Here is a 27,816-nt window from a genome sequence, read left to right as displayed (position 1 = left end):
TTTGGGAAGTGGGGATTTGGTGAGAGTGTCTCAGGCCTGTTGTTTGGGAAGTGGGGATTTGGTGGGAGTGTCTCAGGGCTGTTGTTTGGGAAGTGGGGATTTGGTGGGACTGTCTCATGGTTGTGCTGGAGGGCCATGCATTCCTTGTGCATATCTGACCACCGAGGCCTGAACTGTCTGTCAGAGAGTGGCCTCAGGCCCTACATGTGTCTGCCAGATGCCCGGGCCATGTGGGTAGGCACCCGACCCTGTTAAACGGCTCCGTGATCACACATTCACCAGAAATTCAGAGGGCTGTTAAAAGAGGCCTCATGGGTGAGCTCAGAAATATCTTGTGACTCTCCCAAAGGAGACCAGGTGTGAATTACTCCATCTGGAAGAGGGGCAGCCAGCGCATGGTGTGCTCTGCCCTGGCCCTGACACTGTGAGTTTTGCGCCCCTGTCCTTTCCTCTGGCTCCCCAGCCGGCTGAGACTGGAACCTCAAAAGAGTGCCCGAGCATAGGGGAGCAAGAACCCCAAATAAACTTCTGCTTTCTAACCCACAAGGAGTGTGCCGACCCTGAGAACCATAAGGTCCGCCAGAAACTGAAGGCCAAGGAGTGGGACGAGTTCCTGGCTAAGGGGAAGCGCTTTCGCGTCCTGCAGCCTGTCAAGATCGGCTGCGTGTGGGCAGCTGACAGAGACTGCGCAGGCGACGACCTGAAGGTACTGCAGCAGTTCGCAGCCTGCTTCCTGGAGACCATGCCTGTCCAGGAGGAGCAGACACCCAAGGCCTCCAAGCGGGAGAACAGAGACCAGCAGAGTGAGTGTGGGTGGGACTTCAGGCAGGACCTCCCCTTCTCAGGGTTGTGGCCGGGCCACCCACCTATTCCTGGGCCCAGCTAATTTCAGGGCTGAGGGCAAGAGTCTCACAAGCTAGTAGGTCCATGATGCAAATGTTCTTTCCACAAATAACAGAGGCCAGCCCTCTTTCCGCACACATCCGTACATTCGATGATGTCCCCAGCGGCAGGAAGAGGCAGGTCCAGGCTTGTTTTATCAACCAGGACTCAGGCACAGAGAGTGCTGGAGTGGGGGCTACGCTTTCTCAAAAGCCAGGGAAGGGCCAGGCACAGTGGCTCAAGACTGTGATTCCAGCACTTTGGGAGGCCAAGGTGGGAGGATTGCTTGAGCCTAGTGCTTCGACACCAGCCTGAGCAACATGGCAAAACCTCATCTTTGCAGAAAATACAAAATTACCTGGGGGTGGTCTCATGCACCTGTGATCCCAGCTGCTCATGAGGCTGAGGTGGGAGGATTGCTTGAGCCTAGGAGTTCCACACTACAGTGAGCCATGATACTGCCACTGCACTCCAGCCTGGGTGACAGAGCGAGACCCCGTCTAAAGGAAAAAAAAACTCGGCCGGGCGCGGTGGCTCAAGCCTGTAATCCCAGCACTTTGGGAGGCCGAGATGGGCGGATCACAAGGTCAGGAGATCGAGACCATCCTGGCTAACCTGGTGAAACCCCGTCTCTACTAAAAATACAAAAAACTACCCGGGCGAGGTGGCGGGCGCCTGTAGTCCCAGCTACTCAGGAGGCTGAGGCAGGAGAATGGCGTAAACCCGGGAGGCGGAGCTTGCAGTGAGCTGAGATCCGGCCATTGCACTCCAGCCTGGGTGACAGAGTGAGACTCCGTCTCAAAAACAAAAACAAAAACAAAACAAAACAAAACAAAACTCAAAAAACTGGGGAGGGACTATGGCACACAAGGAGAGCAGGGCTGCCATTTGGGTAGGAACAGCAGGCATTTGAAGTCAGTCCTAGCAACGCATATTCCTGGCCAAGGCTCACTTCTGGGCAGGTGCGTGGGTGCTGCCCTGTCTTATAACTGCCCTCATGAGGCCACCTATCCCTGAAGCTGTCCGTGTCCAGAGCCTCAATGGCGGGGAGGAGCTGTACGTGTGTTTTGTTTTTTGGCCTGTGGTGATAGGTGGCTCCCCAAACCTCATGCCCATCCATGTTCCCTCCCGCCAGTCCTGGCCCAGCTGCTGCCGCTCCTGCACGGCAACGTGAACGGGAGCAAGGTCATCATCCGGGAGTTCCAGGAGCACTGCCGCCGGGGACTGCTCAGCAAGCACACCGGCAGCCCCCCAAGCCCCTCCGCTACCTGCCTGCACTCCACCAGCGAGGACACCACCATCCCCTCCAAGTCCCGGCTCAAGCGGCTCATTTCCGAGAACTCCGTGTACGAAAAGCGGCCCGACTTCAGGATGTGCTGGTACGTGCACCCGCAGGTGCTACAGAGCTTCCAGCAGGAGCACCTGCCTGTGCCATGCCAGTGGAGCTACGTGACCTCGGTGCCCTCGGCCCCCAGAGAGGACAGTGGCAGTGTCCCCTCCACGGGACCCAGCCAGGGCACTCCCATCTCGCTGAAGAGGAAGTCAGCGGGCAGCATGTGCATCACCCAATTCATGAAGAAGCGCAGGCACGACGGCCAGGTGAGGCGGGGCGGGCAGGTGGGTGCCCCTGCGGGGGGGGTTTCTGGTTTTGGTTTTTTGTTGTTTTATTTTTGAGATGGAGTCTTGCTCTGTGTCACCCAGGCTGGAGTGCAGTGGTGCGATCTCGGCTCACTGCAACCTCTACCTCCTGGGTTCAAGCGATTCTCCTGCCTCAGCCTCCCGAGTAGCTGGGATTACAGATGTGCACCACCTCACCTGGCTAATTTTTGTATTTTTAGTAGAGACAGGGTTTCACCATGTTGATCAGGCTGGTCTTGAACTCCTGACTTCATGATCCACCTGCCTCGGCCTCCCAAAGTGCTGGGATTACAGGCGTGAGCCACCTCGCCCAGCACTTTTGTGTTTTTTTAAAACTACTTTTTTTTTTTTTTTTTTTTTGAGACGGAGTCTCACTCTGTCACCCAGACTGGAGTGCAGTGGTCTCAGATCTCGGCTCACTGCAAGCTCCGCCTCCCGGGTTTATGCCATTCTCCTGCCTCAGCCTCCCGAGTAGCTGGGACTACAGGCGCCCGCCACCTCGCCCGGCTAATTTTTTTGTATTTTTAGTAGAGATGGGGTTTCACTGTGTTAGCCAGGATGGTCTCGATCTCCTGACCTCAAGATCCGTCCGTCTTGGCCTCCCAAAGTGCTGGGATTACAGGCTTGAGCCACTGTGCCCAGCCTAAAACTACTCTTAGAGCAGTTTTAGGGTCACAGCAAAATCGATTGGAAGGTACAGAAAGTTCCCATACACCTCCTTCCCCAAAGCCAAGCCAAGCCACCCGTTACCAACATCACCTTCCAGAGCAGTGGACTGGTTACAATCCGTGCACTCAGGCCGGGCACTGTGGCTTAAGCCTGTAATCCCAGTACTTTGGGAGGCCGAGGTGGGAGGATCACTTGAGCCTGGGAGTTGGAGACCAGCCTGGGCAACATGGCAAAACCCCATCTCTATAAGAAAAAATTTTAAAATTAGCCAAGCAGTGGCGGTGGCGTGCACCTGTAGTCTCAGCTACTCAGGAGGCTAAGGCGGGAGGATTGCTGGAGGCTAGGAGATTGAGGCTGCAGTGAGCTATGATCATGCCACTGCACTGCAACCTGGGCGACAGAGCGAGACCCTGTCTCTAAAAATAAATACATAAAATCACCACCACCCACAGTCTACAGTCTCTGTGAGGGTTTGTTCCTGGTGCTGAGGGTTCTGTGATTTGAATGAATGTTGGATGCCGTGTGTCCACCTTTATTGTTCTGAACAAAGAGGCCTCTCCCTGCTGAAAGTCCCCTGTGCTCTGTCCGTCCAGTCCCCTGGAAATCACCAACCTGTCTGTCTCCGTGGACCGACCTTTTCCACATTGCCGTGTAGCTGGAATCGCACCATGTGTGGCTCCTTTCACTTGGCAGTATGCATTGACAGTTCCCCCATGTCTGTTCGTGGCTTGATAGCTCATTTTTTTTTCACGCCGAATAATATCCCATGTGGTAGCGTTTTTATTTTTGTTCAATGGTTCTTGAATTTTGCATTCAAGCACAGTTATTAAGCACTTACTGTGTGCCAGGCACTCTGATCGGTCTTTCAGACACAGGGATATGCAGAATGCCGCCCAGTGTAAGCCACAGACAGGAGCCTGTAAGGGGAATGAATGGCTGTGTGATTCCAGCCTCATGGGTGCCTCAGAGGCACAAGTGCATGGAGCCATGGGGTGTGTGGTAGGGGCGCTGCCTGATCTTAGGAAAAAACTCCCATGCCCATAGAGCCAGTGGCCCCTGGCACCCACCCCTGGCCATAGATCAGCTTTATTAACGTTTATTGCATACTTTTTGTCCTTATCACACTGTTCGTAACTGAGTTTCTCTCTCTCTTTTTTTTTTTGTTTTTTGTTGTGTTTTTTAAGTCGGGGGTCTTACTCTGTTGCCTAGGCTGTAGTGCAGTGGTAAGATCACCACCCACTGCAGCCTTGACCTCCCCAGTCTCAGGCGATTCTCCCACCTCAGCCTCTGGTGTAGCTGAGAGGGACTTACAGGTGCATGCCACCACACCCAGCTAATTTTTTGTAGAGACAGGGTTTCACCATGTTGCCCAGGCTGGTCTCCAACTCCTGGGCTTAAGCAATCCCCCTGCCTTGACCCTGCAAGGCCCTGGAATTATAGGTGTGAGCCACTGTGCCTGGCTCCCTGAGTTTCATTTCTAATCTGTACTCTTCACGCAGACCTATCTGTCCCTGTGAACCTTGGGCTTTCCTTCGAGGCCATGATGTGATGGAGTTACAGGTTTTCAGAGACTTGGAACAAGGAGCAAGACAGTGGATAACCCCAGGCCCCGACTTGCATCCTCTTCTCTGAGGTTAAAAGTGGTTGTTGGCTGGGCGCAGTGGTTCACTCCTGTAACCCCAGCACTTTGGGAGGCCGAGGCGGGCAGATCACCTTAAGTCAGGAGTCCGAGACCATTCTGGCCAACATAGTGAAACCCCGTCTCTACTAAAAATACAAAAATTAGCTGGGCATGATGGCAGGCGCCTGTAATCTCAGCTACTTGGGAGGCTGAGGCAGGAGAATCGCTTGAACCCAGGAGGTGCAGGTTGCAGTGAGCCGAGACCACAATATTATACTCTAGCCTGCGCAACAACTCCGTCTCAAAAAAAAAAAAAAAAAGGCCGGGCGCGGTGGCTCACCCCTGTAATCCCAGCACTTTGGGAGGCCGAGACGGGCGGATCACGAGGTCAGGAGATCGAGACCGTCCTGGCTAACATGGTGAAACCCCGTCTCTACTAAAAATACAAAAAAAATAACTAGCTGGGCGTGTTGGCGGGTGCCTGTAGTCCCAGCTACTCGGGAGGCTGAGGCAGGGGAATGGCGTGAACCCGGGAGGCAGAGCTTGCAGTGAGCCGAGATCGCACCACTGCACTCCAGCCTGGGCGACAGAGCGAGACTCCACCTGAAAAAAAAAAAAAAAAGGTGGTCGTTAGGGGCAGGGAGGCGAGAGAAATGGCTCCTGAGATGATGCTGTCAGCATAGCAGGGCCTTGATATGCTGTGAACCTCCCTCAACTGTCACAGCAGGAGGGGCCATCAGAACATCCCAAAGGGTCCGGGGCTGTGACTGAAACTGTTCCTGGCACTCCCTAGAGCCCCTGTCCCTTTACAGTGTGTCATGTGCATAGCTCCCCTGGCTCTCTGGAGGCAGCTTAGTGCCAAGGGGAGCCCAGTGCATTGGAGCTGGGGCCCCAGGAGGCCCCCACACAGCTTTGCTGGACGCGTTCTTTGTCCAGGCCCTGTGTGAGCAGTGCTTTTATCCCTGGTCACCTGAACAGCCTTAGAGGGAACCAGAGCTCCCCAGTCTGAAAATGATCAAGGCGGGAAGGTCCTATCTGGCTGTGTCACTATGCAAGCAATGTTCCGGGGCCTTTACCAGTCAGCCCTCCCCTGGGAACCCCTGTGTCCCTCACATGTTCCTTCGGCGTCTCATTGTCCACACAGCAGTCCAGACCCTGGATGGCCTCCTTCCCCACCCACCTCCACTGATTTGATGTGGCAACTGACTCTCCCAGCTGGGGTGCAGTGCCCTGCCTCGGCCTCCCAAGCACTGCTCTTGCTCCCTGTCAACATGTGGCACTTGCATTTCCCCACCCAGAAAATGGCGCCCTGAGCCCCACACGCCCAGCACCACGTGTGAGTTACTGTGTTTTGGGGACAGTGAGTGCCTGTTACCATCCCTAACCACAAGGAAAGAGGGGTGCACCCAGTTTAACTAGAGTGGGTCAGAGAGGATGAGAGGGCCTTGGAGTCACCACAACATGGCATCTCACCTGCTAATGGATGGCAGTGGTGGCTGCATGTGCGTGATTGGTGGCCTCTGCTGCGTGGCCCAGGTGAGGGCCTCCTGAGGCTCAGCAGTGCAGTGGATGCGCGAAGGTCACACGTGAAGGAGTGGAGACCCAGGCCCAGCTTGATGCTTACTCTCCAGTGCTGAACCTCCTGCAGTTTGAGACATAAACGTCCCTGGGGAGCAGAGCCTGGTGCTGCTCAAAGCCTGTGTTGGGAGGGGCACACAGGTGGGACCCAAAGGTGGGGCTGGAAGCACATGAGCCCAGATGGGACATGTGCCCTGGCGTTGTCTGCTTTTTTTTTGAGACAGGGTCTCACTCTGTTACCCAGGCCAGTGTGCAGTGGTGCAGTCACAGCTCACTGCAGCCTCCACTGCTGGGCACAAGTGATCCTCCTGCCTCAGCTTCCTAAGGAGCTGGGACTATAAGGCACGTGCCACCATGCCCAACTAATTTTTCAGTATTCTGTAGAGACAGGGTCTATGTTGCCCAGGCTGGTCTCCAACTCCTGGGATCAAGCGATCCTCTCTCCAGCCTCCTGGCATTTGGTAAAGCTGCTGACTGATGCTTCTGCACCCCGGGTAGTGAGAAGCCGTTCATCTGCAAGTGGGTGTACGTCCATGTGTTTTTACTAGGTTACACTTTTTGTCCCATTTGAGAGTTTTCATCTTTTTTTGTTTTCTTCTTGTTTTGCTCTAATTTAAAGAAACAGGGTCTTGCCCTGTTGCCCTTTATTATTTTAGGTTCAGGGGTACATGTGCAGGTTGGCAAACTCATGTCACGGGGGTTTGGTGTATAGATGATTTATTTGGTATTAAAGTATTTTTTCTGAATTTCTCCCTCCCACCGTCACGTAGGTCTCAGTGTCTGTTGTTCCCTTCTTTATGTCCACATGTTCCTAGGAGAACATGCGACGTGTGATTTTCTGTGCCTGCGTTAGTTTGCTGAGGATAATAGTTCCCAGCTTCGGCCGGGCGCAGTGGCTCAAGCCTGTAATCCCAGCACTTTGGGAGGCTGAGACGGGCGGATCACGAGGTCAGGAGATCAAGACCATCCTGGCTAACACAGTGAAACCCCGTCTCTACTAAAAAATACAAAAAACTAGCCGGGCGAGGTGGCGGGTGCCTGTAGTCCCAGCTACTCGGGAGGCTGAGGCAGGAGAATGGCCTGAACTCGGGAGGCGGAGCTTGCAGTGAGCTGAGATCCGGCCACTGCACTCCAGCCTGGGCGACAGAGCGAGACTCCGTCTCAAAAAAAAAAAATAGTTCCCAGCTTCATCCATGTTCGTGCAAGAAGAGGTTTATTATTATTATTATTATTATTATTATTTGTAGATATTGGGTCCTGCAACGTTGCCCAGGCTGGTCTTTGAACTCGTGGGCTCAAGCAATCCACCTGCCTCGGCCTCCCAGAGTACTGGGATTACAGACCTGAGCCAAGGAGTCTTTAAATCTTTTCATTCAGAGCTCAAAAGAGATACTCATAAGGCATTCTGACCTAGTGGGGTGAAGTGCCATGTATCTGTGAAGCTCTAGGACACCTCAACTCTTTGGGCCTCCGTTTTATTTAAAAATTTTAAAATACAAGGAAGGATGTGTTTGCCCTTGCCGACAAAACATTATGTGATTGAGAGAAAACTAAAGCATAGGTGGCTGGGTGCGGTGGCTCAGGCTTGTAATTGCAGCACTTTAGGAGACTGAGGCACTTGAGAGGCCAGGAGTTCGAGACCAACCTGGCCGACATAGTGAAACCCCGTCTCTAAAAATACAAAAATTAGCTGAGCATGGTGGTGCACGCCCATGATCCCAGCTACTCAGGAGGCTGAGGCAGGAAAATCACTTGAACTCAGGAGGTGGAGGTTGCACTTGAGCTGAGATTGTGCCACTGCACTCCAGCCTGGGCAACAGAGCAAGTCTCCATCTCAAAAAAAAAAAAAAAAAAAAAAGGCGTAGATGTTAGTGACACCATCTTCATCCCATGTAGTCGCTAAACGTTTTCCTGACTCTCGTTTTCTATAGTCTGCGCTTCTCCGTGTCTGCGTTTAGCACTTGCAGTGTTGCTGGCGAGATGACAGCTGTCCCCGTGAAACAAGCTGCTGGCTCGGTGTCATGTGTTAAAGCCTGTCTTGAGCCTGAAGGGTGAAGAGTGGTGATTGCTCTGAAAAATTTTGGATCCAAAAAAAGCCTAGTGTGTCAAAACGTCTCCTGTGTGGAGGAAGGGCCCAGTGACTGGAGGTGGCTCTGAAGAAATTGGCATGTTCCTTTTGTTTAATGTCCCCAGACACCTCCAGATCAGAACATCCCTCAGCAGAGTCTATAGGGGACTCTTAGACTCTTCTTTGCTTAACTATTCTTTCAAAAAGGTAATTGAAAATGGCCATAGGCCAGGCTCGGTGGCTCATGCCTGTAATCCCAGCACTTTGGGAGGCTGAGGCAGGAGGATCACTTGAGGCCAGGAGTTCGAAGGTGCAGTTACCTATGATTGCACCACTGCACCCCAGCCTGGGTGACAAAGCAGGACTGTTTCTCCTGTGTCCTCACAGGGTCAACCCATGCTGCCTGGGGAGAGGGACAGCGTGGGCTCCCAGCCACTGAAGAGGATCCAGGAGGGGAGCCCCTACCCAGGAATTGATGGGGCTACAATAGGAACCCAGTCTGCCTGGCCAGGTGCTGTGCTCTTACGTGACAGCCCACGAAACCAGTCTACTGCCTGACCGTTGTGTTGCTGTGCGGTCACTTTTCTAGGCGAATGGAGGTTTTTGTAGAGGAAGACTTCTGGAGTGTTTTGAGGACTAGCCTCCCTGCTGAAATAAGTGTGGCTCTGTCCTGGAGGGGCTTGTGTTCATGCACGGAGGCTCAGCACTGATGCAGAGGCTTGTGGTGGCCTCCATGCATCCTGTCTTTCTCCTTTGGGGAAAGCAAATGGAAACGGCTGAGGAATCTCACTAGGTCCAGGTGCAGTGGCTCACACCTGTCATCCCAGCACTTTGGGAGGCTGAGGTGGAGGATAGCTTGAGCCCAGGAGATGGAGACCAGCCTGGGCAACATAGTGACAACCCTTGTCTCTACTGAAAAAAAAAAAAAAAAAGGCCAGGCGCGGTGGCTCATGCCTATAATCCCAGCACTTTGGGTGGCCGAGACGGGCGGATCACAAGGTCAGGAGATCGAAACCATCCTGACTAACATGGTGAAACCCCGTCTCTACTAAAAATACAAAAAAATTAGCCGGGCGTGGTGGTGGGTGCCTGTAGTCCCAGCTACTCAGGAGGCTGAGGCAGGAGAAGGGCGTGAACCCGGGAGGCAGAGCTTGCAGTGAGCCGAGATCTGGCCACTGCACTCCAGCCTGGGCGACAGAGCGAGACTCCACCTCAAAAAAAAAAAAAAAAAATAGCTGGGCGGGTGATGATGGCGGGTGCCTGTAGTCCCAGCTACTCTGGAGGCTGAGGCAGGAGAATGGCGTGAACCCAGGAGGTGGAACTTGCAGTGAGCCGAGATCATGCCACTGCACTCCAGCTTGGGTGACACAGCAAGACTCCATCTCAAAAAAAAAAAAAAAAAAAAGGCCGGGCGCGGTGGCTCACGCTTGTAATACCAGCACTTTGGGAGGCCGAGGCACGTAGATCATAAGGTCAGGAGATCGAGACCATCCTGGTTAACATGGTGAAACCCTGTGTCTACTAAAAAGTACAAAATAGCCGGGCGTGATGGTGGGCACCTGTAGTCCCTGCTACTGGGGAGGCTGAGGCAGGAGCATGGTGTGAACCCGGGAGGTGGAGCTTGCAGTGAGCCGAGATCGCACCACTGCACTCCAGCCCAGGCAACAGAGTGATGAGTCCGTCTAAAAAAAAGAAAAGTAATTCACAAGTAACAGTCATCGCTTCACGTCAGGGACATGTTTTGAGAGGTCTCCTCAGGCAATTTCATGGTTGTGCTGATGGACTAGGTTGCTCTTACATACCATGGATGGACAGCCTGCCATACGCCTGGGCCATGTGGTACATAGCCCAGGGCTCCTTGGCTGTGGACCTGTGAAACAGGTGACTGACTGCTTAATCCTGTAGGCACTTGTAACCCAGTGGTATTTGTGTCTCTAACATAGAAAAGTCACAGCAAAGGCCAGGCGTGGTGGCTCACGCCTGTAATCCTAGCACTTTGAGAGGCTGACACGGGCGAATCCCAAGGTCAGGAGTTTGAGACCAGCCTGGCCAAGATGGTGAAACCCTGTCTCTACTAAAAATACAAAAAATTAACTGGCCATGGTGGCGGGCACCTGTAATCCCAGCTACTCAGGAGGCTGAGGCAGGAGAATCGCTTTAACCTGGCAGGGGGAGGTTGCTGTGAGTCGAGATCGTGCCACTGCAGTCAAGCCTGGGCAATAAAGTGAGACTCCATCTCAAAAAAAGAAAAAGACACAGCAAAAATATAGTTGTGCGGGGCAGTGGCTTATGCCTGTAATCCCAGCACTTTGGGAGGCTGAGGGGGCAGATCACTTGAAGTCAAAAGTTCGAGACCAGCCTGGCAACATGGTGAAACCTCATCTCTACTAAAAATACGAAAATTAGCCAGGTGTGGTGGCAGGTGTCTGTAATCCCAGCTACTTGGGAGGCTGAGGCAGGAGAATTGCTTGAACCTGGGAGTCAGAGGTTGCAGTGAGCCGAGATAGCACCACTGCAGTCCAGCCTGGACGATAGGGCAAGACTCTGTCTCAAAATATATACATACCAAATAAGTAAATATACAGTTGTCTGTAATCCTAGCACTTTGGGAGGCCGAGGCGGGCAGATCACAAGGTCAGGAATTTGAGACCAGCCTGACCAACATGGTGAAACCCCGTCTCTACTGAAAATACAAAAATTAGCTGGGCATGGTGGCATGCACCTGTAATCCCAGCTATTTAGGAGGCTGGAGAACGAGAATCGCCTGAACCCAGGAGGCGGAAGTCGCAGTGAGCTGAGATTGTGCCACTGTACTCCAGCCTGGGTGACAAGAGTGAGACTCCATCCAAAAATAAAGAATAAAAATAAATACAGTTGTAATCTGATGGGACCACTATCAGGTATGTGGCCCGTCACCGAGGAGATTATTCTGTAGTCGGCAATGATGGCCGTTTTTGGAGATGTGAATCCAGTTCATTTGAGGGAACCCCCAAGGTTCTCTGGTTGTGGCCTCGAATAAACCTCACATTTGGACAGTTTGTTACCAAATTGGGTTCCGGATGTTGGGTTCCCTTCAGTGTTGGGGGGGAGGGAGGGGTCCCACCCGCAGAGGCCCCCCACCCTCACCCCTGCCAGCACCAGTGTGGCTGCCACCTGCAGTGCTGATGGCCATGCACCTTGTCTTTCCAGGTTGGGGCTGAGGACATGGACGGCTTCCAGGCAGACACAGAGGAGGAGGAAGAGGAGGAGGGCGACTGTATGATCGTGGACGTCCCAGACGCTACAGGTGAGAAGGGCTCTAGATAGCAGAACGCACTGGTGAGGTGGATGGGGGAGGTAAACCTCAACAGGGAAGGGAGGGGCCGCCTAAGACTGGCCCCATTGTGAGCTGCCAGGAGGGTTTGCAGCCGGAAGTGGCTCCTACCCTGCCACGTCCTCTGCTACTTGGGCAGAGCCACAAGGGCCTGTGCTGGGAGTCTCAGGTGGCGGGACGTTAGATAGGGGTCAGGGAAGACTGCACTGAGGCAGCAAGGGAGGGCCAGGTGGATTTTCTGGAGGACTCCCCAAAGAGGAAGTGCAGAGGCCTTGCAGCAGGCTGTGCAGGAGTGTGCCCAGGTAGTGGGGGGCAGGGTCAGCCTGAGAGCAGGTGAGCAGGTCACCTCTAGAAGGGGCACAATGCCCCAGCTTCCGCCTGCCCCCACTGTCAGGTGAAAGGTTCCACCCTGGGGCCGTTGCAGGCCCCATGAGGCAGCAGGGTGGGGTCCTCCCCCAGGGAGCCTAGCAGGCACAGCCAGCTCAAGACCTTCCCTTTCTTGCCCTGCAGAGGTCCAAGCCCCGTGTGGAGCTGCTTCCGGAGCTGGGGGTGGTGTGGGGGTGGACACCAGCAAGGCCGCCCTGCCTGCGAGCCCACTGGGCGCGTCGTGAGGGCAGTGGTGCCGTATGTAGAACGCTTAGGGTGTCCTCCCCACGGAGCAGATACTTGAACCGACTCGATTCCTGTGTAAAGAGCACTTTGTCCTGCTTCACGGACCTCCCCAAGGTGTGCAGAGTTCTATATAGGATGCTGGATTAGTTCCTTTGATATTTGTAAAAATTCCCCCAAGAGCTGCATATGAATCTGCCCTTTAATAAAGCATTATTGAGATTGCTGGCCTATTGGGGAAGCCTGCAGGCACAGGAGCAGGCGTGGAATCCAGTACTTGTAAATGAATTGAAGCGCAAGGACCACCCACCTGGCCATGTACAGGGGCCCCGTGTATACAGGAGGCAGTGTATAAAGAGGCAGTGTATAAACTTCTCTAGCCCTGAGCTGCTCTGTCTTTTCTGAGAACGTCGTGTTTCTCTCAGAGTGCGTCGTGTCTGGGGCCAGCCTTGTGCCCTGCAACAGCACTGTCCCATCTGTTAGACACTAAGTCATCCTCATACCAGGCTGACCTGGGTCAAGATGCAGGTTTCTCCGCATGTGCTTCTGTCCAGCCATCCCTCCTGCCCTGGGTTGGGGGGTTAGGAGGGGCTGTTCCCGGGGACCTGCTGGGGTCTCCTTCCTCAAACCAGAGCTGCTGGGAGCTGAGTTTGGCTTGGAGTCTGAGACTTCGTGAGAGCCCACGCCTAGGTCGGGTGCATCTTTTGTGAGTGCTGGAGCTAGGAGGTGACCTCCTCCCTGCCCCACATTGAGTGGGCTTTATCCCCACTGTCCCCGAGGGAGGACTCTGTGGTGCTGAGCAGCTCAGAGCACACGCAGCCATGGGGAGAGTCACGCTCGCCTGCCCTGCTCCTGGCCACACCCCACCTGAAATCGAAGTTTCCCTTCAGGGAACCCCATGTGGGAAAGGTGTCAGCTACCTCCATCCACCCAGTCAGGGTCAGCAGGAGGCCCCGGCCAGGCCTTCCTGCTGGGAAGCAGGATTCGGCTGTGCACGAAGCAGAGGCTGCCCCTGTGCCACACCTTCGACGAGCTTTAGAGGGGCTCCCGACACCCCAGAGTCGGGGGTTCCTGACAACCTGGGAGTCAGGTCCTGGGGCCTGCAGGGACGCGAGACTGGAGTGACGGCCTTCATTCTCAACAGGCCGGGTGCCCACACCAGCTAGGGCAGTACCAGGGGCGAGGGAGGGACCAATGCAAGGTCAGGGGCATGAGCATAGGCCCCGGGCACCTCCCCCAGGTGCAGACCTGCATCCCCAAGTCAGCAGTGGGCCCAGGGCACGCATGCTTCCACACTGCAGGGCGGAGTCCCTGTGTCTACTGGGACTGCCACACTGCAAACTTGCTGGTTTAAAGCAACAGACACCATCTCACAGCCTGGGGGTCAGAGTGCACGCGTGCCTCACCAGGCTGACATCAAGCTGTGGGCAGGACCAAGCCCTCCTGAGACTTTCCCAGTGCTGAGGCACTGCATCCCTCAGCTCGGGGCCCCTTCCTCCACCTTCACAGCCACAGCGCCACCTCTTCCAGTCTCTCTCTGACCTCTGCCTCACCTTCCTGCCACCTCTTGTGAGGACACTGGGTCCTGGACCACCCAGAATCATCTCAGGTCAAGACCTTTCATCATACAATCCAAGCCCCTCTTGCCAGATGAAGTCGCTCATCTGTAGATTCCAGGAAGAGGATGTGGCCGTCTCAGGACGCCCTGTCCCTCTGGCCGCAGAGAAGCCAGGCCTGTGACAGCACTCACCTCCCAAGCTGGGGGAGGCCCGCGGGGACTGGGCCTTTGTGGGCACAGCACAGCCTCCCCTAGCGCACGGGATTTCCTCCCCAGGCAAGTGGCTCATCGGGCACTTGTGGCCGGGCATTGGCCCGAGAGCAGGTATCCACCTGGTGCCACCTTAACAGGGAGCCATGCCCAGCCCCTGTGCCGTCTGCTCTGTAGCAGGTGAGCCTGCCCTGTGTCCCACGGTTTCAATGGAGCACCAAAAAACTATATTCAAACACCCTGTTTATTTGGGCTTATGATTTACTAACTGCAGGTCTGTGTGCGGGAAGGCCAGCGTCCCCCCCTGCCGTTGTCACCCACATCCACAGAGCAGCCCTAGCGCCAGGTGCAGCTGCTGCCACCCACAGCACACGGGAACGGGACCCGTGCTCTCCTGCCCAGGGAGATGCCACATGTGTCTGCCTGGCAGCTTCATGACACAGTTACCAGCAGCTAGGGAGGGCTTAGGTTTGGTGGCATCCCCAGGCCTCTCCTTCGGGGGCTTGGGTGCATCTCCACAGCCCCCAGGAGTTGGGGGCTCTGCCACGGGGCCCAGTTCCACAGCTCCACAGCTAGCTGGCGCCCCTCCCATGCCCATGGGGCAGAGCCAAGTATTTCCAGAGGTGGCTTGGAGGCCCTGGGGTGGCGGGGAGAGGATCAGGGAGAGCATGAGACAGACCCACAGGGCTGAGGCCAACCCTGCTTTTATTTCAAGAGAGCTTCTCGATGGCTGACAGGAGCTCGGGTTTCAGGATGGCGTCCGGCTCGACCCCCGCGGCCTTGATGTCCTCCAGCACAGCCATGTCCCACGAGAAGGTCAGGAGGGCAGAGGGCACCTGCAGTGGGGGCAGGCTGTCTCATTCTTTCTCCATGTGGCCGTGCAGTGGAAGGACAGAGCCGAGCATAGTCGGCCCTTCCCGCCGCGGGAAACTCAGCAGGCAAGCTGGGCTCAGGGATACCCTGGCCTGGAAGCCATCTCAGCTGGTGGAGGCTGTGGCTCACACCCTGGCCTCCTGCCCTCTCCCTCTGGGACTCCCAGAACCTAAGCCTAAACTTACTGCACTAGCTAACACGTGTCACTGCTCCCATTTGACAGGGGAAACTGAGGTGTGGAGTAGTTATGAACTCGCTCAAGGCCCTGTTGCCAGTAAGTGGGAAAGTGGGATTCAAACCCAGGGACCTGCCCAGGCCCCCTGCTCTTGAGAACAAGGAGGCTCCCTCCTGAGGGGCTGTGCCAGTCCCCGGAGAACCTGCAGAGGCACCAGGTCAGCAGCGCCCCTGCGGGCCAACACTCACCAGCCCGCACTCATTCAAGGCCAGGTTCTCGTCCTCCGACAGCTTCTGCCCTCCCGAGGCCAGCAGCTCAAAAGGCAGCCAGTCGCTCTGCAGGGCCTCCCGAACGAACCCGTACACTGCCCCCAGCCGTTCCCGGGCGTAGAAGGTCCCTGGGGAGTGGGGAGGTCAGAGCAGGTGGGGCCCAGGGCCCCCACCAACCCGAGCCACGCTCCCTGGGAGTCGCAAGTGCCCACCCTGCAGGAGGCAGCCGTCGGGGAGGCGCACGCGCAGCAGTGTGTAGGTGTACTTGCGCAGCCCCCGCTGCTCCTCCTTCTCCCGCATGGCCTTGGTCCGCAGCACGCTCAGCCGCTCCACTGCGTCGGACCTGCACGTGAGGGCCACGTCAGGAGGGCTGGCCCGGCTTCTCCTACCCCCGCCCGGCTCCGCTCCGCGGACACCAGGCCCACCTGAGCCTCTGCTCCCGCTTGATCTCCTCTGCCGTGAGGTTGAAGAAGTCCCCGGGCAGTTCGAACTGCGAGGCCAGGGGCGAGGGCTGGAAGACGCGGCGCTGCCGGTCCAGCTTGGCGCGCACGGGCTCCGCAGCCAGCAGCTGTTCCTTGTGCCTCTCCAGACTCTGGGGCTGGGCCAAGGTGGTCTCGCTCAGCACGTAGAACTCCTCGGGGTCCTCTACAGCACGGCAGGACATGGGTGTCACTGTGCAGCAGAGAGACCCCCAAGCCAGGCCTTCCTGCCCCAAGGCCCCTTGTCCCCATTCCCCACTCAGCCAAGCCCTGTCCGCTTACCTTGATCCTGGATGGGAAGCAGCACCTTCTGGAACCCAATGGCCTCAAAAAACTCGTGGGTCCCTTCCAGGCAGTTAATGCGCTCCTGGGGGTGGAGATGGGGGTCACTGGGGACCCCTGGCTTCCTCCATGGCCCAACCACACCCCACCTGGTCCAGGGGCCCAGCTCCCGCTATTGGGAGCAGCTGTTGACCCCTGTATGGGGCCCAGCCCTGGGGGTGCCTCAGTACTAGGTGCAAACCTGCTTTTCTAAGGTGGGGGCTGTGGAGTTTCCACCAGCTCCGCACAGAGGAAAAAGTCACAACCAGGCACGCAGAGTGAGGCTGAGGAGCCAGATACTGCTGGGGCCTGAAGCGAGGCTAACACGGGCCAGGGCAGCCAAACCCTGCCGTTTCCCCCAGAAGAATCTGGTTTGCATGAGAAACCTCCCCAGTGCCGACACGTTCCCAAACAAGCCCAGCTGAAGAAGAGAAAAAGGATGTGGGTGAGGAGAAGCAGAATTTGTTGATTTGGGGTGACTGGTGCATTAAAATCTTGCTCTCTATCTCGTCCTGCTACCTTCTACTGGCCGAATGCGTCACTGCTTGGGGCTCAACTCTCGCTAGCTCCTCCAGGGACTGCCTGCTGTGGGCCACCACCGGCTCCTGCAGGCCGGCTGCCCCCACCCCCAGCCTGGGCCCAGGGGCCAGGAAGCATGCCCACCTGGAACACCTTGTTCTGCAGCTTGATCTTCCGGTACTTCTCCTCCTCGGGGTGCAGGTGGATGTTGTCCAGGTACCTGGGGTAGGTGGAGAGGGTGAGTGGGGCACAGCCCAGGCTGCCCCAGGGCGGTAGCTCAGCCACACTTGGCCTCTAGTCAGAGGGAAGAAGCGGCCCAGTGACCCCAGGGCAGGAGACCATCTCCGGGTGGAAGGCATACCTCGCACACCCAACGGAGCCCACTCCTGGTGCCAGCAGCAGCCCCGTGGAACCCCTCACTGTCCCACCAGTCCTGGAAGGGCACCAGCTAACCACAGCGGTGGGGGAGCCGCGGGGCCGGAAGAGTGGAGAGCCAGAGCCGAGGCCCGCGGCGCCAGCAGGGGGCTCCTGTGGGGTGCTCCCTCGGGGCTGGCGGGCAGCGTGGACTTCCAGGCCTGCCCCCAATCCTGAGACTCGGGGAGTGGGGTGGGACCCTGTCTCCTCCACACGCTCCCCGAGTGGTCCCCAAGGAAGCCAGGGTGGGGAACCCCTGATTCCGTAAACACCTTCATGGGTAAACAGACCCACAGAGGCCCAGCCCTTTGCCCGAGGCCTCTGGGTGGAGCTGCCTCACTCTCGGCCTGTGCTCCCTTCCTAGCCCACCTCAGCAGGTCATGAGGGGACCAGAGAGGGTGACAGCCCCAGTGGGAAGGGCCAGGCAGGGCAAAGGGGCCACGCACTCACTTGGCAATGGTGTCCACGCCCAGCTTCACCCGGTCCCGGTCTTTGTTGAACGTGTGGATCTTCATGATGGAGGCAGCCACTGGGTCGGTGGAGAAGTGCTGGGAGGAGGGAAACAGGGAAAGCTGCTCACTGAGAACCCGGGCCACACGGCCCTCCGCTGCCCAGGTAACAGGGACAGGAAGAGGAAGGCAGAGCAGCGGCGTGGAGCAGCCCTAGCTGCGCACTCATCACAGAAAGGAAAAGAGAGACCCTGGAAGACCCCGGCCCTGCCCACCCCCCAGGGCAGAGGCGGCACAGCCAAGACGCAGCAGAACTCAAGTCTGCCCTTGCGCCATCTCCAGGCTAGATCCACGGGGCTTCGGGGCCGGTGTGATGTGACAGAACTTTGCCTCACACTCTGGCTTTAGAACTCGACCTCAGTGCTGAGATCCACCAGGCCACTGCCCCTTACAGAACCTCCCGCCACCATGGACACCGCATCCCTCCTGATCTCACAGCCCCATGATGGACGTTCCGGAACGACTCCCGGGTCTCATGTGAAGAAAGAGACCGAGAGGCCCCCTGTCCAGGGTCACAGGGATGGCAGGTGGCAGAGAGGACACGAATGAGTCTGCAACCCTCAATGTCTGAAACTCAATGGCTGGAAGACGGATACCCCCAGCCCCTGCCCCACCCCGAGGTCCCGCCTATGTTACTAGGGGAGGGGAGAAGTCACAGCTGGAATTCCTGGGGTTTCCCAGAGCCAGCCCTGCTGACTGCGATGTACAGCATCCCAGCACGCAGAGGCTGAGAACAGGTACCCTAAGACCCGGACGAGACTGAGGCACAAATCCATTCACGCTCGGCACAGCTACCGCACACGGCCACACCCAGAGAGCCACCCATGGCCTGGCAAGCAGGGCTGCCACCCGCAGCTCCCTGGGCTGCCCAGATGAGGGCAGGTGAACAGCAGGGCCGCCCAGGGCCACGTGTCAGGATTCGGGCCACCTGCCCAGGCAGCCCAGAGCTCCACCCCCCACCCCCCACCCCCCACCCTCCACTGCACAACAGGGTCCCTCAGCAGCCCCCTGCGTCACACGGACCCATGACCCACACACTGAGCCGGGGCTCATGCCAACAGAAAACTGGGTCCCAGCCCAGTCTGCCGGTTTAGTTGCCGAGGTGATGTGGGGAGCGGGGCAGAGCACGCGGCTGCAGAGAGGCAGGGCTGCGAGACACCCCTGCCATCCCCAGGACAACAGCGTCCTGGGGATCAGAATGCCCAGGACAGCACACCTGCCAAGGGAAGGGCGTCAGCTCCAAAAGCGGCCCTCAGGCGTTTTGGGCGACTGGCCACCAGGCTTAGGTCAGGATCTGGGTACGTGCGCAGACAAGGGATGAAGGAACAGTGGCCAGGAAGGCATCCAAATCCATACAGGAATGTACTTTGTGAGAAAGGTGGGATTTCACAGCTGTGAGCAAAAGACAGGTGCTCTCCACAGGTGGGGCTGAGACGAGAACTGAGCCAAGATCTAGAAAAAAATAACATCAGCTCCACCCTGCCATGTTACATAATAACACGCTCCAGCTGGATCACAGCTTCAACCATGGAAACAACAAGCAAGCAGTCACTGAGAAGCCAGAAGAAAAGCACTGGAGGCCGGGCGCAGTGCCTCACGCCTGGAATCCCAGCACTTTGGGAGGTCAAGGCGGGTGGATCACGAGGTCAGGAGATCGAGACCATTCTGGCCAACATGGTGAAACTCCGTCTCTACTAAAAATACAAAAGTCAGCCGGGCATGGTGGTGGGCGCCTGTAGTCCCAGCTACTTGGGAGGCTGAGGCAGGAGAATCGCTTGAACCTGGGAAGCGGAGGTTGCAGTGAGCCGAGATTGCACCACTGTACTCTAGCCTAGTGACAGAGCAAGACTCTGTCTCAAAAAAAAAATAATAATAACACTGGAGAGGCCACAAAAGAATTCTCTCAGCATGAAAGTGGGTAAAGCATTTCTAAGAATGGCCCCAAACCCAAAAGCCATGAAATAAGACTGACACATTTAATTATACAGAGATCAAAAAATCCTACGCAGCAAAGTGACCATAAGCAGAGCCAGCATATGAGCAACTAGAGGGAAATATGTGCAACTCGTATCATAGGCAAAAGCCTAAATTGCCTAATATATAAAGAGTGCCTACAAATCACTAAGAAAAAGACAAACTCTCTAATAATGTACAAAGGATGCATTTTCATATGAAACATGGCCAACCCAACCCAAAATAAGGAAAGTGCAAATTAAATCTATCCTGGGATGTTATTTTCACTTGTCAATAGGGGTAAAGATCAAAGTTTGGTGATTTACAGTACGGTGAGAGGATGGGGACACGGGTGCTTTCACACACACTGCTGGAGTAGGTGTGAGTCTGGAGAGTCTCCATGGAATTGTTACTATTTTTTTTTTTTAGACGAAGTTTTGCTCTTGTCGCCCAGTGCCCAGGCTGGAGCTCAATGGCATGATCTCAGCTCACGGCAACCTCTTCCTCTGGGGTTCAAGCGATTATCCTGCCGCAGCCTCCCAAGTAGCTGGGATAAAGGCACCTGTCACTACGCCTGGCTAATTTTTGTATGTTTAGTAGATACGGGGTTTCACTATGTTGACCAGGCTGGTCTTGAACTTCTGACCTCAGGTGATCCACCTGCCTCGGCCTCCCAAAGTGCTGGGATTACAGGCGTGAGCCACCACGACTGTTATTACTTTTTGAGAAAGGGTCTCACTTATCACCCAGGCTGGTGTGCAGTGGCCTGATCACGGCTCACTGCAGCCTCCACCTCCCAGACTCAAGCAATCCTCCTACCTTGGCCTTCTGAGTAGCAGGGACTACAGGTGCACGGCACCATGCCCAGCTAATTTGTTTCTGTTTTTGTTTTTGGTAGAGACAGGGTTTTGCCATGTTGCCCAGGCTAAAGCCAAAGTTTCTGAGAATCTATTGATGGTGTTAAGTGAGCACTTACTGTATTAGGGGAAAAAAAACGCTGTGAAAGTTATTTTTGTTCTTTTGTTTGTTTGTTTTTTGTTTTTTGAGACCGAGTTTCGCTCTTGTTGCCTAGGCTGGAGTGCAATGGCATGATCTCAGCTCACCACAACCTCTGCCTCCCGGATTCAAGCAATTCTCTTGCCTCAGCCTCCCGAGTAGCTGGGATTGCAGGCATATGCCATCACGCCTGGCTAATTTTGTAGGAAGTGCTTTCTGTACTGAAGCAAATAATACATAACCTTTTATGAAAAACAAAACCAGGCCAGGCACGGTGGCTCACGCCTGTAATCCCAGCACTTTGGGAGGCTGAGGCGGGTGGGTCACTTGAGGCAAAAGTTCGAGACCAGCCTGGTCAACATGGTAAAACCCCGTCTCTACTAAAAATACAAAAATTAGCTGGGCGTGGTGGCAGGCACCTGTAATCCCAGCTACTTGGGAGGCTGAGGCACGAGAATTGTTTGAATCCAGGAGGCAGAGGTTGTAGTGAGCCGAGAATGCACCACTGCACTCCAGCCTGGGTGACAGAGTGAGACTCCATCTCAAAAACAAAGACAAACCTAAACAAAGCTGGGAGAGAGGAGATACAGATGCATACACAATGGTGTGCCTGGATTCGGGGTATCAGAAGAGGGGCTTCACTACTAGCAGTGGGCTCTGGGGCCTCTGGGAGGGACCTGTACCACCTGGGCTTCCGATGGGGGGTGGCTCAGGCACAGGAAGCTACAGGTTGGGGCCGGAGCACACGGGGCGCCACTCACCGAAAGAATGGCTTCCTTGATGTGGGCGTCCCGCTGGTCCTTCCTCAGGGTGGCCCCAGTGAGCGGACAGGTGAAGTACACACCAGGCACGGCCAGGTGGGCAGAGCCTTCCTTTCTGGCCTCAGATACCTGGGGCGGTGAAAGTGTCCGAGTCTGGACTGTGGACAGAAGCCACCCCGAGCCTCGCCGAGCACCACAGTCCTGAGTGTGGCCCGTAGAACCAGACACCTCTAGCCCCCATGCTGTCCCTTCCACTTGGTGGCCATGGGAGACACCCCGGCCAAGTGACTGGATCCCTGAGTCTGTTCCCTGGTATGTCAAATGGCCCTGTGGGGCCTACTCAGAACTAAACAAGGTAAGGAACGGAAAGCACGGAGCAGCTTCTGACACGCAGGAAGCACTCAGCAGACGGCAGCTGGGCGCCTGCTGGTCCTGTCCCCAAGCTGGTGAGGAAGGAGCTCTGTGTGGGAGTCCGTGGGCACAGTGCCCTGGACAAGGCCTGACTTTTGGGCCTCCATTTCTAGGCCATCTCTAAGGTCCCTGCGTGCTAAAATTCACTGAATCTTCGAGGATCAAGCTGCTTAGAACTCCTTTCAGCAGAGCTCTCAAGGCCCACCTCCTACAGGAAGGCCTCCCTGATTCCACCCGTCTCCACGGAGCCCCCTGACTTCCAAGGCAGGCAGGAGCAGGCAGCGCTAGGGGACAGGCTCTGAAGCCACAGACTAGCCAGTCCCGTCTTTGCTGGTTCTGGGATGTAGGAGAGAGGACAGCTGGTTTGACCTCTCTCAACCCCGGTTCTCTTTCTGAAAAGTGAGACCTGTAACTGCATCCACCTTAAGGGGTTAAGGGGAGGGAGCAATGGGCTTATGTACCTGAGGCCCACTTCCCCAGGCCGAGCCAGCATCCTCAGCTGCCCAGCCCCGAAGGTCCACACAACGCTATGTTCCACCACAACCCGCCTCCACCTTGCGGGGCAAGGTTTCCTAACCACCCTGGAGCCCCAAGGTCCAGGCCACATCTCCCCCACGATGAAGTCAAGCTGTCCCCACCCCTCCGCGTGGCACAGTGCCACCAGTGGCTGTTCTTACCACGTTGGTCCCTGGGGCCTCGGGGCTCCCGCTGATGGTGGCTTCGGCTTGAAGTTCCTTTCTCACTGGAAGCAGAGACAGGATGCTGAGCACGCCTCTGTCCTGGTGAGCCCCTCATTCCTGGGGTGGGCCTGTGAGCCACGCACAACGCCCCAGCCTGCTGCTGCTGCTAGAGGTCAGGCTGGGGGTCTCCTGCAGGACTCGGTCTGCACCCACCCCTCAGCCTGAGCCAGCACCCCACTGCCTGGGCAGTCCCTGTTTCTGCTCCAAGTCTCTGCTCCCACCCCCTCCCCAGGAAGCTGCCCTTCCCCCAGCACCTGCCCTTGGTGAGTCGCTCCCAAGGGTGACCCTCACACCCCCACGGCTGCTCATGTGACTTCTGCGTCCAGGGCCAGGCACTAGGGCTGGGAACCTCAAACAGCCCCGACCTGGGCCTGAGGAGGACCACACCTCACCCTGGTTTCGGATGCTGTCCTGCGACGTGGGGCCCCAGGCTCGGGACTGCTTCTGCTCCAGCCGGGCCAGGGCGGCAGCGGCCGCCATCTGTGCCTCATTGGTGGGTCTCTGGCGGGGCGGCCTCGGGGCCGGCTGGCTGGACTTCTGTTTGGGGGCCTTTTCCCTGGGGACAGACCAAGGGAGAGCGAGTGTATCCTCCTGAGGTGGCCGGCAAAGCTGACGTGCGGTCACACAGGGGAGCTTCTGCTGCTCCCCAACTCCTGCCACCAGCACCACCAGTCAGATGTGTCCCTGCCTATGTGGGCCAGGACGCCTCGTTCCCAGGGGCCACCCGCAGCCACCAGAGGGTTCTTCTGCAAGCGGAAGAGCCCCTGGAGAAAGGAGATGCTGGTTCCGCTCAGTTCTGCAACATCGGGCAAGTCCTGCCCCCACTGGGCCTCAGCATCCTCATTTGTAAAATGGGTGGCAGCACCCCTCCCGAGGCGAAGGCACCTTGATACCCTCAGTGCTTTTTATTTTTTTTCTTTTTGAGACAGGGTCTTGCCCTGTCACCCATGCTGGAGTACAGTGGCACAATCATGGCTCACTGCAACTCTGAGTTCCCAGGCTCAAGGAATCCTCCTGCGTCAGCCTCCCGAGTAGCTGGGACTTGGAGGCAAGCATCATCACGCATGGCTAATTTTTCTATCGAGACAGGGTCTCGCTGTGTAGCTCAGGCTGGTCTCGAACTCTTGGCCTCAAACGATCCTCCCACCATGGCCTCCCAAACTGCTGGGACTACAGGCATGAGCCACAGCACCTAGCCCACATCCTCAGGAACTGAGGAGACTCAAGGGATGCCACATCCTCCCCCACTCCCTGCCGTGAGAGTCTCCACCCTCAGGTCACAGCTTCGTTTGCTGAACACCTACTGTGTGCCAGGCCCCCGGCTGGGAGCTGGTCAGCTCGGTTGGTTGACTCCTCCTAACGAGCTGCCAGGGAGGCCTCACCATCCCCTGTTCCCAAACCCAAGAGGGTCAGGAAGTCCGGGCAATGTGCGCCATGCCACACCACCCTTGTGGCAGGACCCTGGGGTCAGCGGACAGTAGAACCAGCCTCGCCCTGGCCACTCCATGCCAGGCCCGGGGCTGTGCAAGTACGAAGAGCTCATGGACTCGCGGTTCCGCCCTGTTGAGCCCTACACCAAGGAGGGTTCCGTAATCCACTTGGCACAGCGGCCTGGCAGAGAAGCTCTTTCTGCCAACCTGCTCGGGCGCGTCTGTCTCGCCTGTCTCCTCTCAGGCCCCTCCCGTGAATTCAGGGACTGTGTCACTTTCCGTGCCGTAAGTCTACTAAAACTTCCTGGGAGGCCAGGCCCTCAGTTCAAGCCCTATACTCCTCTGGCTCTGCTCAGATACCCGGGCAGCCCTCCCTCCTCGTCTTGAGGCTTAGCTTCGTGCCCACCCCTGCCTATCTAGTCCTCCCACAGCTGAGCATCTTGGGTGGAAGAGGAGATGACTCACGAAGACCCATCCCGGCCCCATCCGATATCTAGGTCTTTCCAGCAAAATGGCATTTCCCAGGGTACCTCGCCCCAACAGGTCATGGACCCTGCCCCCGCTGGGCAGCCACACGGACCCTTCTGGAACCTCAGCCAGAGAGCGTCAGCATCACTCCACTGCACGATGCCCTCCCACTGCAAAATCCTAAAGCCTCCCTCAGCCGGAGAGCCCTTCCCGGCCTGGCCCACTGCCCTCCCCTGGCCTGTCTCCCCTGGGCTCCCCGCGGTTCTTCCCATACCCCAGCTGCTCCCCGCTGCAAGCCCCTGCACTGTCTGCGCCTTCTGCCCAGAATGTTCTCCGGGGGGAGGAAGGAGGACAGGCGATCTGGAAAGGGCTAGAGCTGCCACAGGAAGAGACGGAGGGGGCTGATTTCCCCACGGCTGAGTCTCACTGTGTCCTGGGAGGGGCCTTCCCAAACCACCTGATGACGTCTGCTCACCCTCCTTCAAGGCCCTGGACACCGCCTGAGCTCTCATCTGAGGTCTGTTGGTTTATTTGTCCATCAGCAACCTCTAGAAGGTGAGCCCTGGGACAGCAGAGGCCTTCCCCTGTCCACCACTGCAGCCTAAAACAGGACTTGGCGCCCACACGCCCCACACACCCTGGATATCCAGTCTCGCTCCAGAGGGGACCTCCACACCCCTTCCCTTCCCGAGTCTCCCCTCTTACCTTCCCCTCTCCGCCGGGCTCTGGGCTGACCCAGCCATCACCCTGATGCCTGCATCCTTCCTGTCACGCCCAGTCCTAACCCCACCCACTACTGGTTGAATCAATGAAGGGCTGCCCCCATTTGTCCACTTCTCTCCCTGACCCCTCTCCCTCTATCACTCAGCCTTTGCTCTCCTGCTCTCCCCAGGAACCCTGAAGTCCTCGCTATGCCCCTACCTCCATCACCACCCCACCAACCCGTGATTCCCTGACCCCCACTTCCTGCCACCTCTGTCGCCCAGGCTGGAGTGCAGTGGCCGGATCTCAGCTCATTGCAAGCTCCGCCTCCCGGGTTTATGCCATTCTCCTGCCTCAGCCTCCCGAGTAGCTGGGACTACAGGCGCCAGCCACCTCGCCCGGCTAATTTTTTTGTATTTTTTAGTAGAGACGGGGTTTCACCGTGTTAGCCAGGATGGTCTCGAACTCCTGACCTCGTGATCCGCCCGTCTCGGCCTCCCAAAGTGCTGGGATTACAGGCTTGAGCCACCGCGCCCGGCTCTGCCTCTCCTTCTACCCCCTCCTAGCCCCCACCCCTTCACAATCCTTTCCATTATTGCTTACAGACCCCTGCCTGGCTGCCTGCTGACCTTCCTCAGTCACTCTCCATCAGTCCCCAACACCCCCTGGCCAGCCAGCTCCCTGCAGCAGCCCCAGCTCTTCCAGCTTGCCTTTTCTCAACCCAGCAGCCCTCAGCCTCGCATCCTCTCCAGCGCCACTTCTTTCCCGGCCCTCCACCTGCCTTCCCAGCTGGCTCAGCCCTGCTCAGGCCCTTCTCTCCAAGTCCTCCCTAGACGATCCGGAAGCCTGCCCGGCACCTATCTCCTTTCCCCTCCCCTCTCACCTCCATAATCCACTTGGCACAGTGACCTGGCAGAGAAGCCTCGCAGAGAAGCCCTTTCTCTCAACCTGCTCAGCTGCGTCAATCTCGCCGGTCTCCTCTCAGGCCCCTCCCGTGTCACAGTCCCTCTGTCAAAGTCCTTCACCTCCATTCTCCTCACACACCTTCCTCAGGCCCTCCCTCTCAATTCCCCAGGACATCCCAGGTCACTGAAGACGCTACCCACCCCGGCCTCCCTGGCCTTCCAGACTCTTCCTCGCCTCCCATCAGCCTCCCACGTGCTCCAGATCCCAAGTCCAGAACCCCTCTTCCCATGGATGCCTCAAAACAACTCTCCACCACCCCACCCCACAGCTGTGCGTCTTCCTCCAAGCTCAGCTCTCATCCATGGTCACCTAGATTCCCCCAAATCATCCCGGCCACTTAAGGACCAGCCGGGTCCCCAGACCTCTCCCTCACCACTCGTCTCAGAACTGATCATCCCTTTTTTCCCCCCAGGGTCGCTCTACTAACCCCCAACTTCCTGCAGCCCCGCCGCCCTAATTCCCCGTCACTGCCTCAGACACTCCGGCGGCCCCGCCGCCGAGACCTCCCCTCCCACCCCGTCCCCTGCCCCCGCTTCCCCCGCCCCGCCCCCGGCTCACAACCGCCCCCTCCTGCCCCGACCCCAGATCTCTCTCCCCTCCCCCTGACGCCCATCCTCGGCCCCGCTTGCCCCGCCCCCGGAGCCTCTCCCCCTCCCCTGACTCTCGGCTGCCGCTCCCAGCCCCTCGCCCTCTCCCATCTCCCGAACCGCCCAAGGCCCCAGACCCCTCTCCCCGGCCGCCCCTGCGTTCCTCACGCACCCCACGGACTCTGTGAGCTTCTGACCGGGTCCCGCGCTCTTGAATTTGATGTCAGCCTTGAACTCCTGAAAGAATTTCTTCATGGTGGCGGCTGGCCCGGCGGCGAGGGGCCGCGGGGGCGGGGGGCACAGGGCCCAGTCGGGGAGGGGCCACCGGGGACCAGCCACCGGAAAAAAAATACCGCGCCGCCGGAAGTCCCGCCTTCCCCAGGCCGGCCACGTGACAATAGGCTAGAAATACCTCTCTAGCCCTCGGTGCCTCGCTGGCCCAGGGTGGCCGCTCTGTACGCTGGAGCCGCATCTCTGTGGTTCTTCCGGACTCCGTTGCCAGGGCGACGAGTACGCCTCTCGATTAGAGTCAGTGCCTTGCCTGGTTACCTTCCGTGGCGCTCCCCAAACGGTGACAGACGGTGACAGGAGAGGGACAGGACGACTGAACCTCGCAGAGAAAGCACTGGGCCCTGTCCCTTTCGCTGCTCAACCTAAGCTGGGCGCGGTGGCTTACGCCTGCAATCACAGCACTTTCAGAGGCTGAAGCGGGAGGATTGCTTGATTCCAGAAGTTGGAGACCAGTCTGGGCAACATGGCAAAACCTCATCTCTATTAAAAAAAAAAAAAAAAAAAGCAAAAAAAAATAATAGCCGAGGGGGGTGGCGCGCACCTCTCAGCTACTTGGCAGGCGGAGGCGGGAGGCTCACTTGAACCCAGGAGGTCGAGACTGCAGTGAGCTGTGATCAAGCCACTGCATTCCAGCCTGGGCGACAGAGAGAGACCCTGTCTCAAGCAAAACAAACAAAAATCCAACCTTCCCTGTCTCCCCAGAGCTTACGTGATAAAGTCCCAATTTAATGTGGGGTATTGGAGGCCCCCACCTTCTGGTCCTGTTTTGGTCCCTGAAGCCCTCCCCCCCCCCCCCCCCCCCCCCC

At 57.1% G+C, this 27,816-nt stretch overlaps 2 protein-coding genes across 2 annotated transcripts in view; one reads left to right on the top strand and one right to left on the bottom strand.

Moving 5' to 3' along the window:
• CHAF1A (chromatin assembly factor 1 subunit A) overlaps window positions 1-12,764 on the top strand; it is a 43,842-nt gene extending 31,078 nt beyond the window's left edge. The window contains exons 12-15 of the mRNA XM_023185639.2: window positions 548-803; window positions 2,018-2,481; window positions 11,646-11,742; window positions 12,280-12,764. Of these exons, the coding sequence (XP_023041407.1) occupies window positions 548-803; window positions 2,018-2,481; window positions 11,646-11,742; window positions 12,280-12,380 (918 nt within the window). The 3' untranslated portion in view covers window positions 12,381-12,764. The remainder of the gene's footprint in view (window positions 1-547; window positions 804-2,017; window positions 2,482-11,645; window positions 11,743-12,279) is intronic.
• A 1,608-nt stretch (window positions 12,765-14,372) lies between these two features.
• UBXN6 (UBX domain protein 6) lies at window positions 14,373-27,092 on the bottom strand. The gene is made up of 11 exons (XM_023185640.2): window positions 26,892-27,092; window positions 22,959-23,122; window positions 22,504-22,568; window positions 21,416-21,544; window positions 17,647-17,744; window positions 16,927-17,002; window positions 16,225-16,309; window positions 15,889-16,108; window positions 15,676-15,806; window positions 15,443-15,591; window positions 14,373-14,982 (listed from the first exon to the last, which is right to left on the bottom strand). Exons 1-11 carry the CDS (start codon window positions 26,972-26,974, stop codon window positions 14,857-14,859), a joined length of 1,326 nt encoding a protein of 441 aa, XP_023041408.1. The 5' UTR covers window positions 26,975-27,092; the 3' UTR covers window positions 14,373-14,856.
• Between the last annotated feature and the right edge of the window lie 724 nt (window positions 27,093-27,816).

The sequence above is a fragment of the Piliocolobus tephrosceles genome, chromosome 21 (assembly GCF_002776525.5).
Source record: "Piliocolobus tephrosceles isolate RC106 chromosome 21, ASM277652v3, whole genome shotgun sequence".
Classification (NCBI taxonomy): domain Eukaryota; kingdom Metazoa; phylum Chordata; class Mammalia; order Primates; family Cercopithecidae; genus Piliocolobus; species Piliocolobus tephrosceles.
Note: the sequence above shows the minus strand (reverse complement) of the source record. Positions and strands in the feature narration are given on the sequence as shown.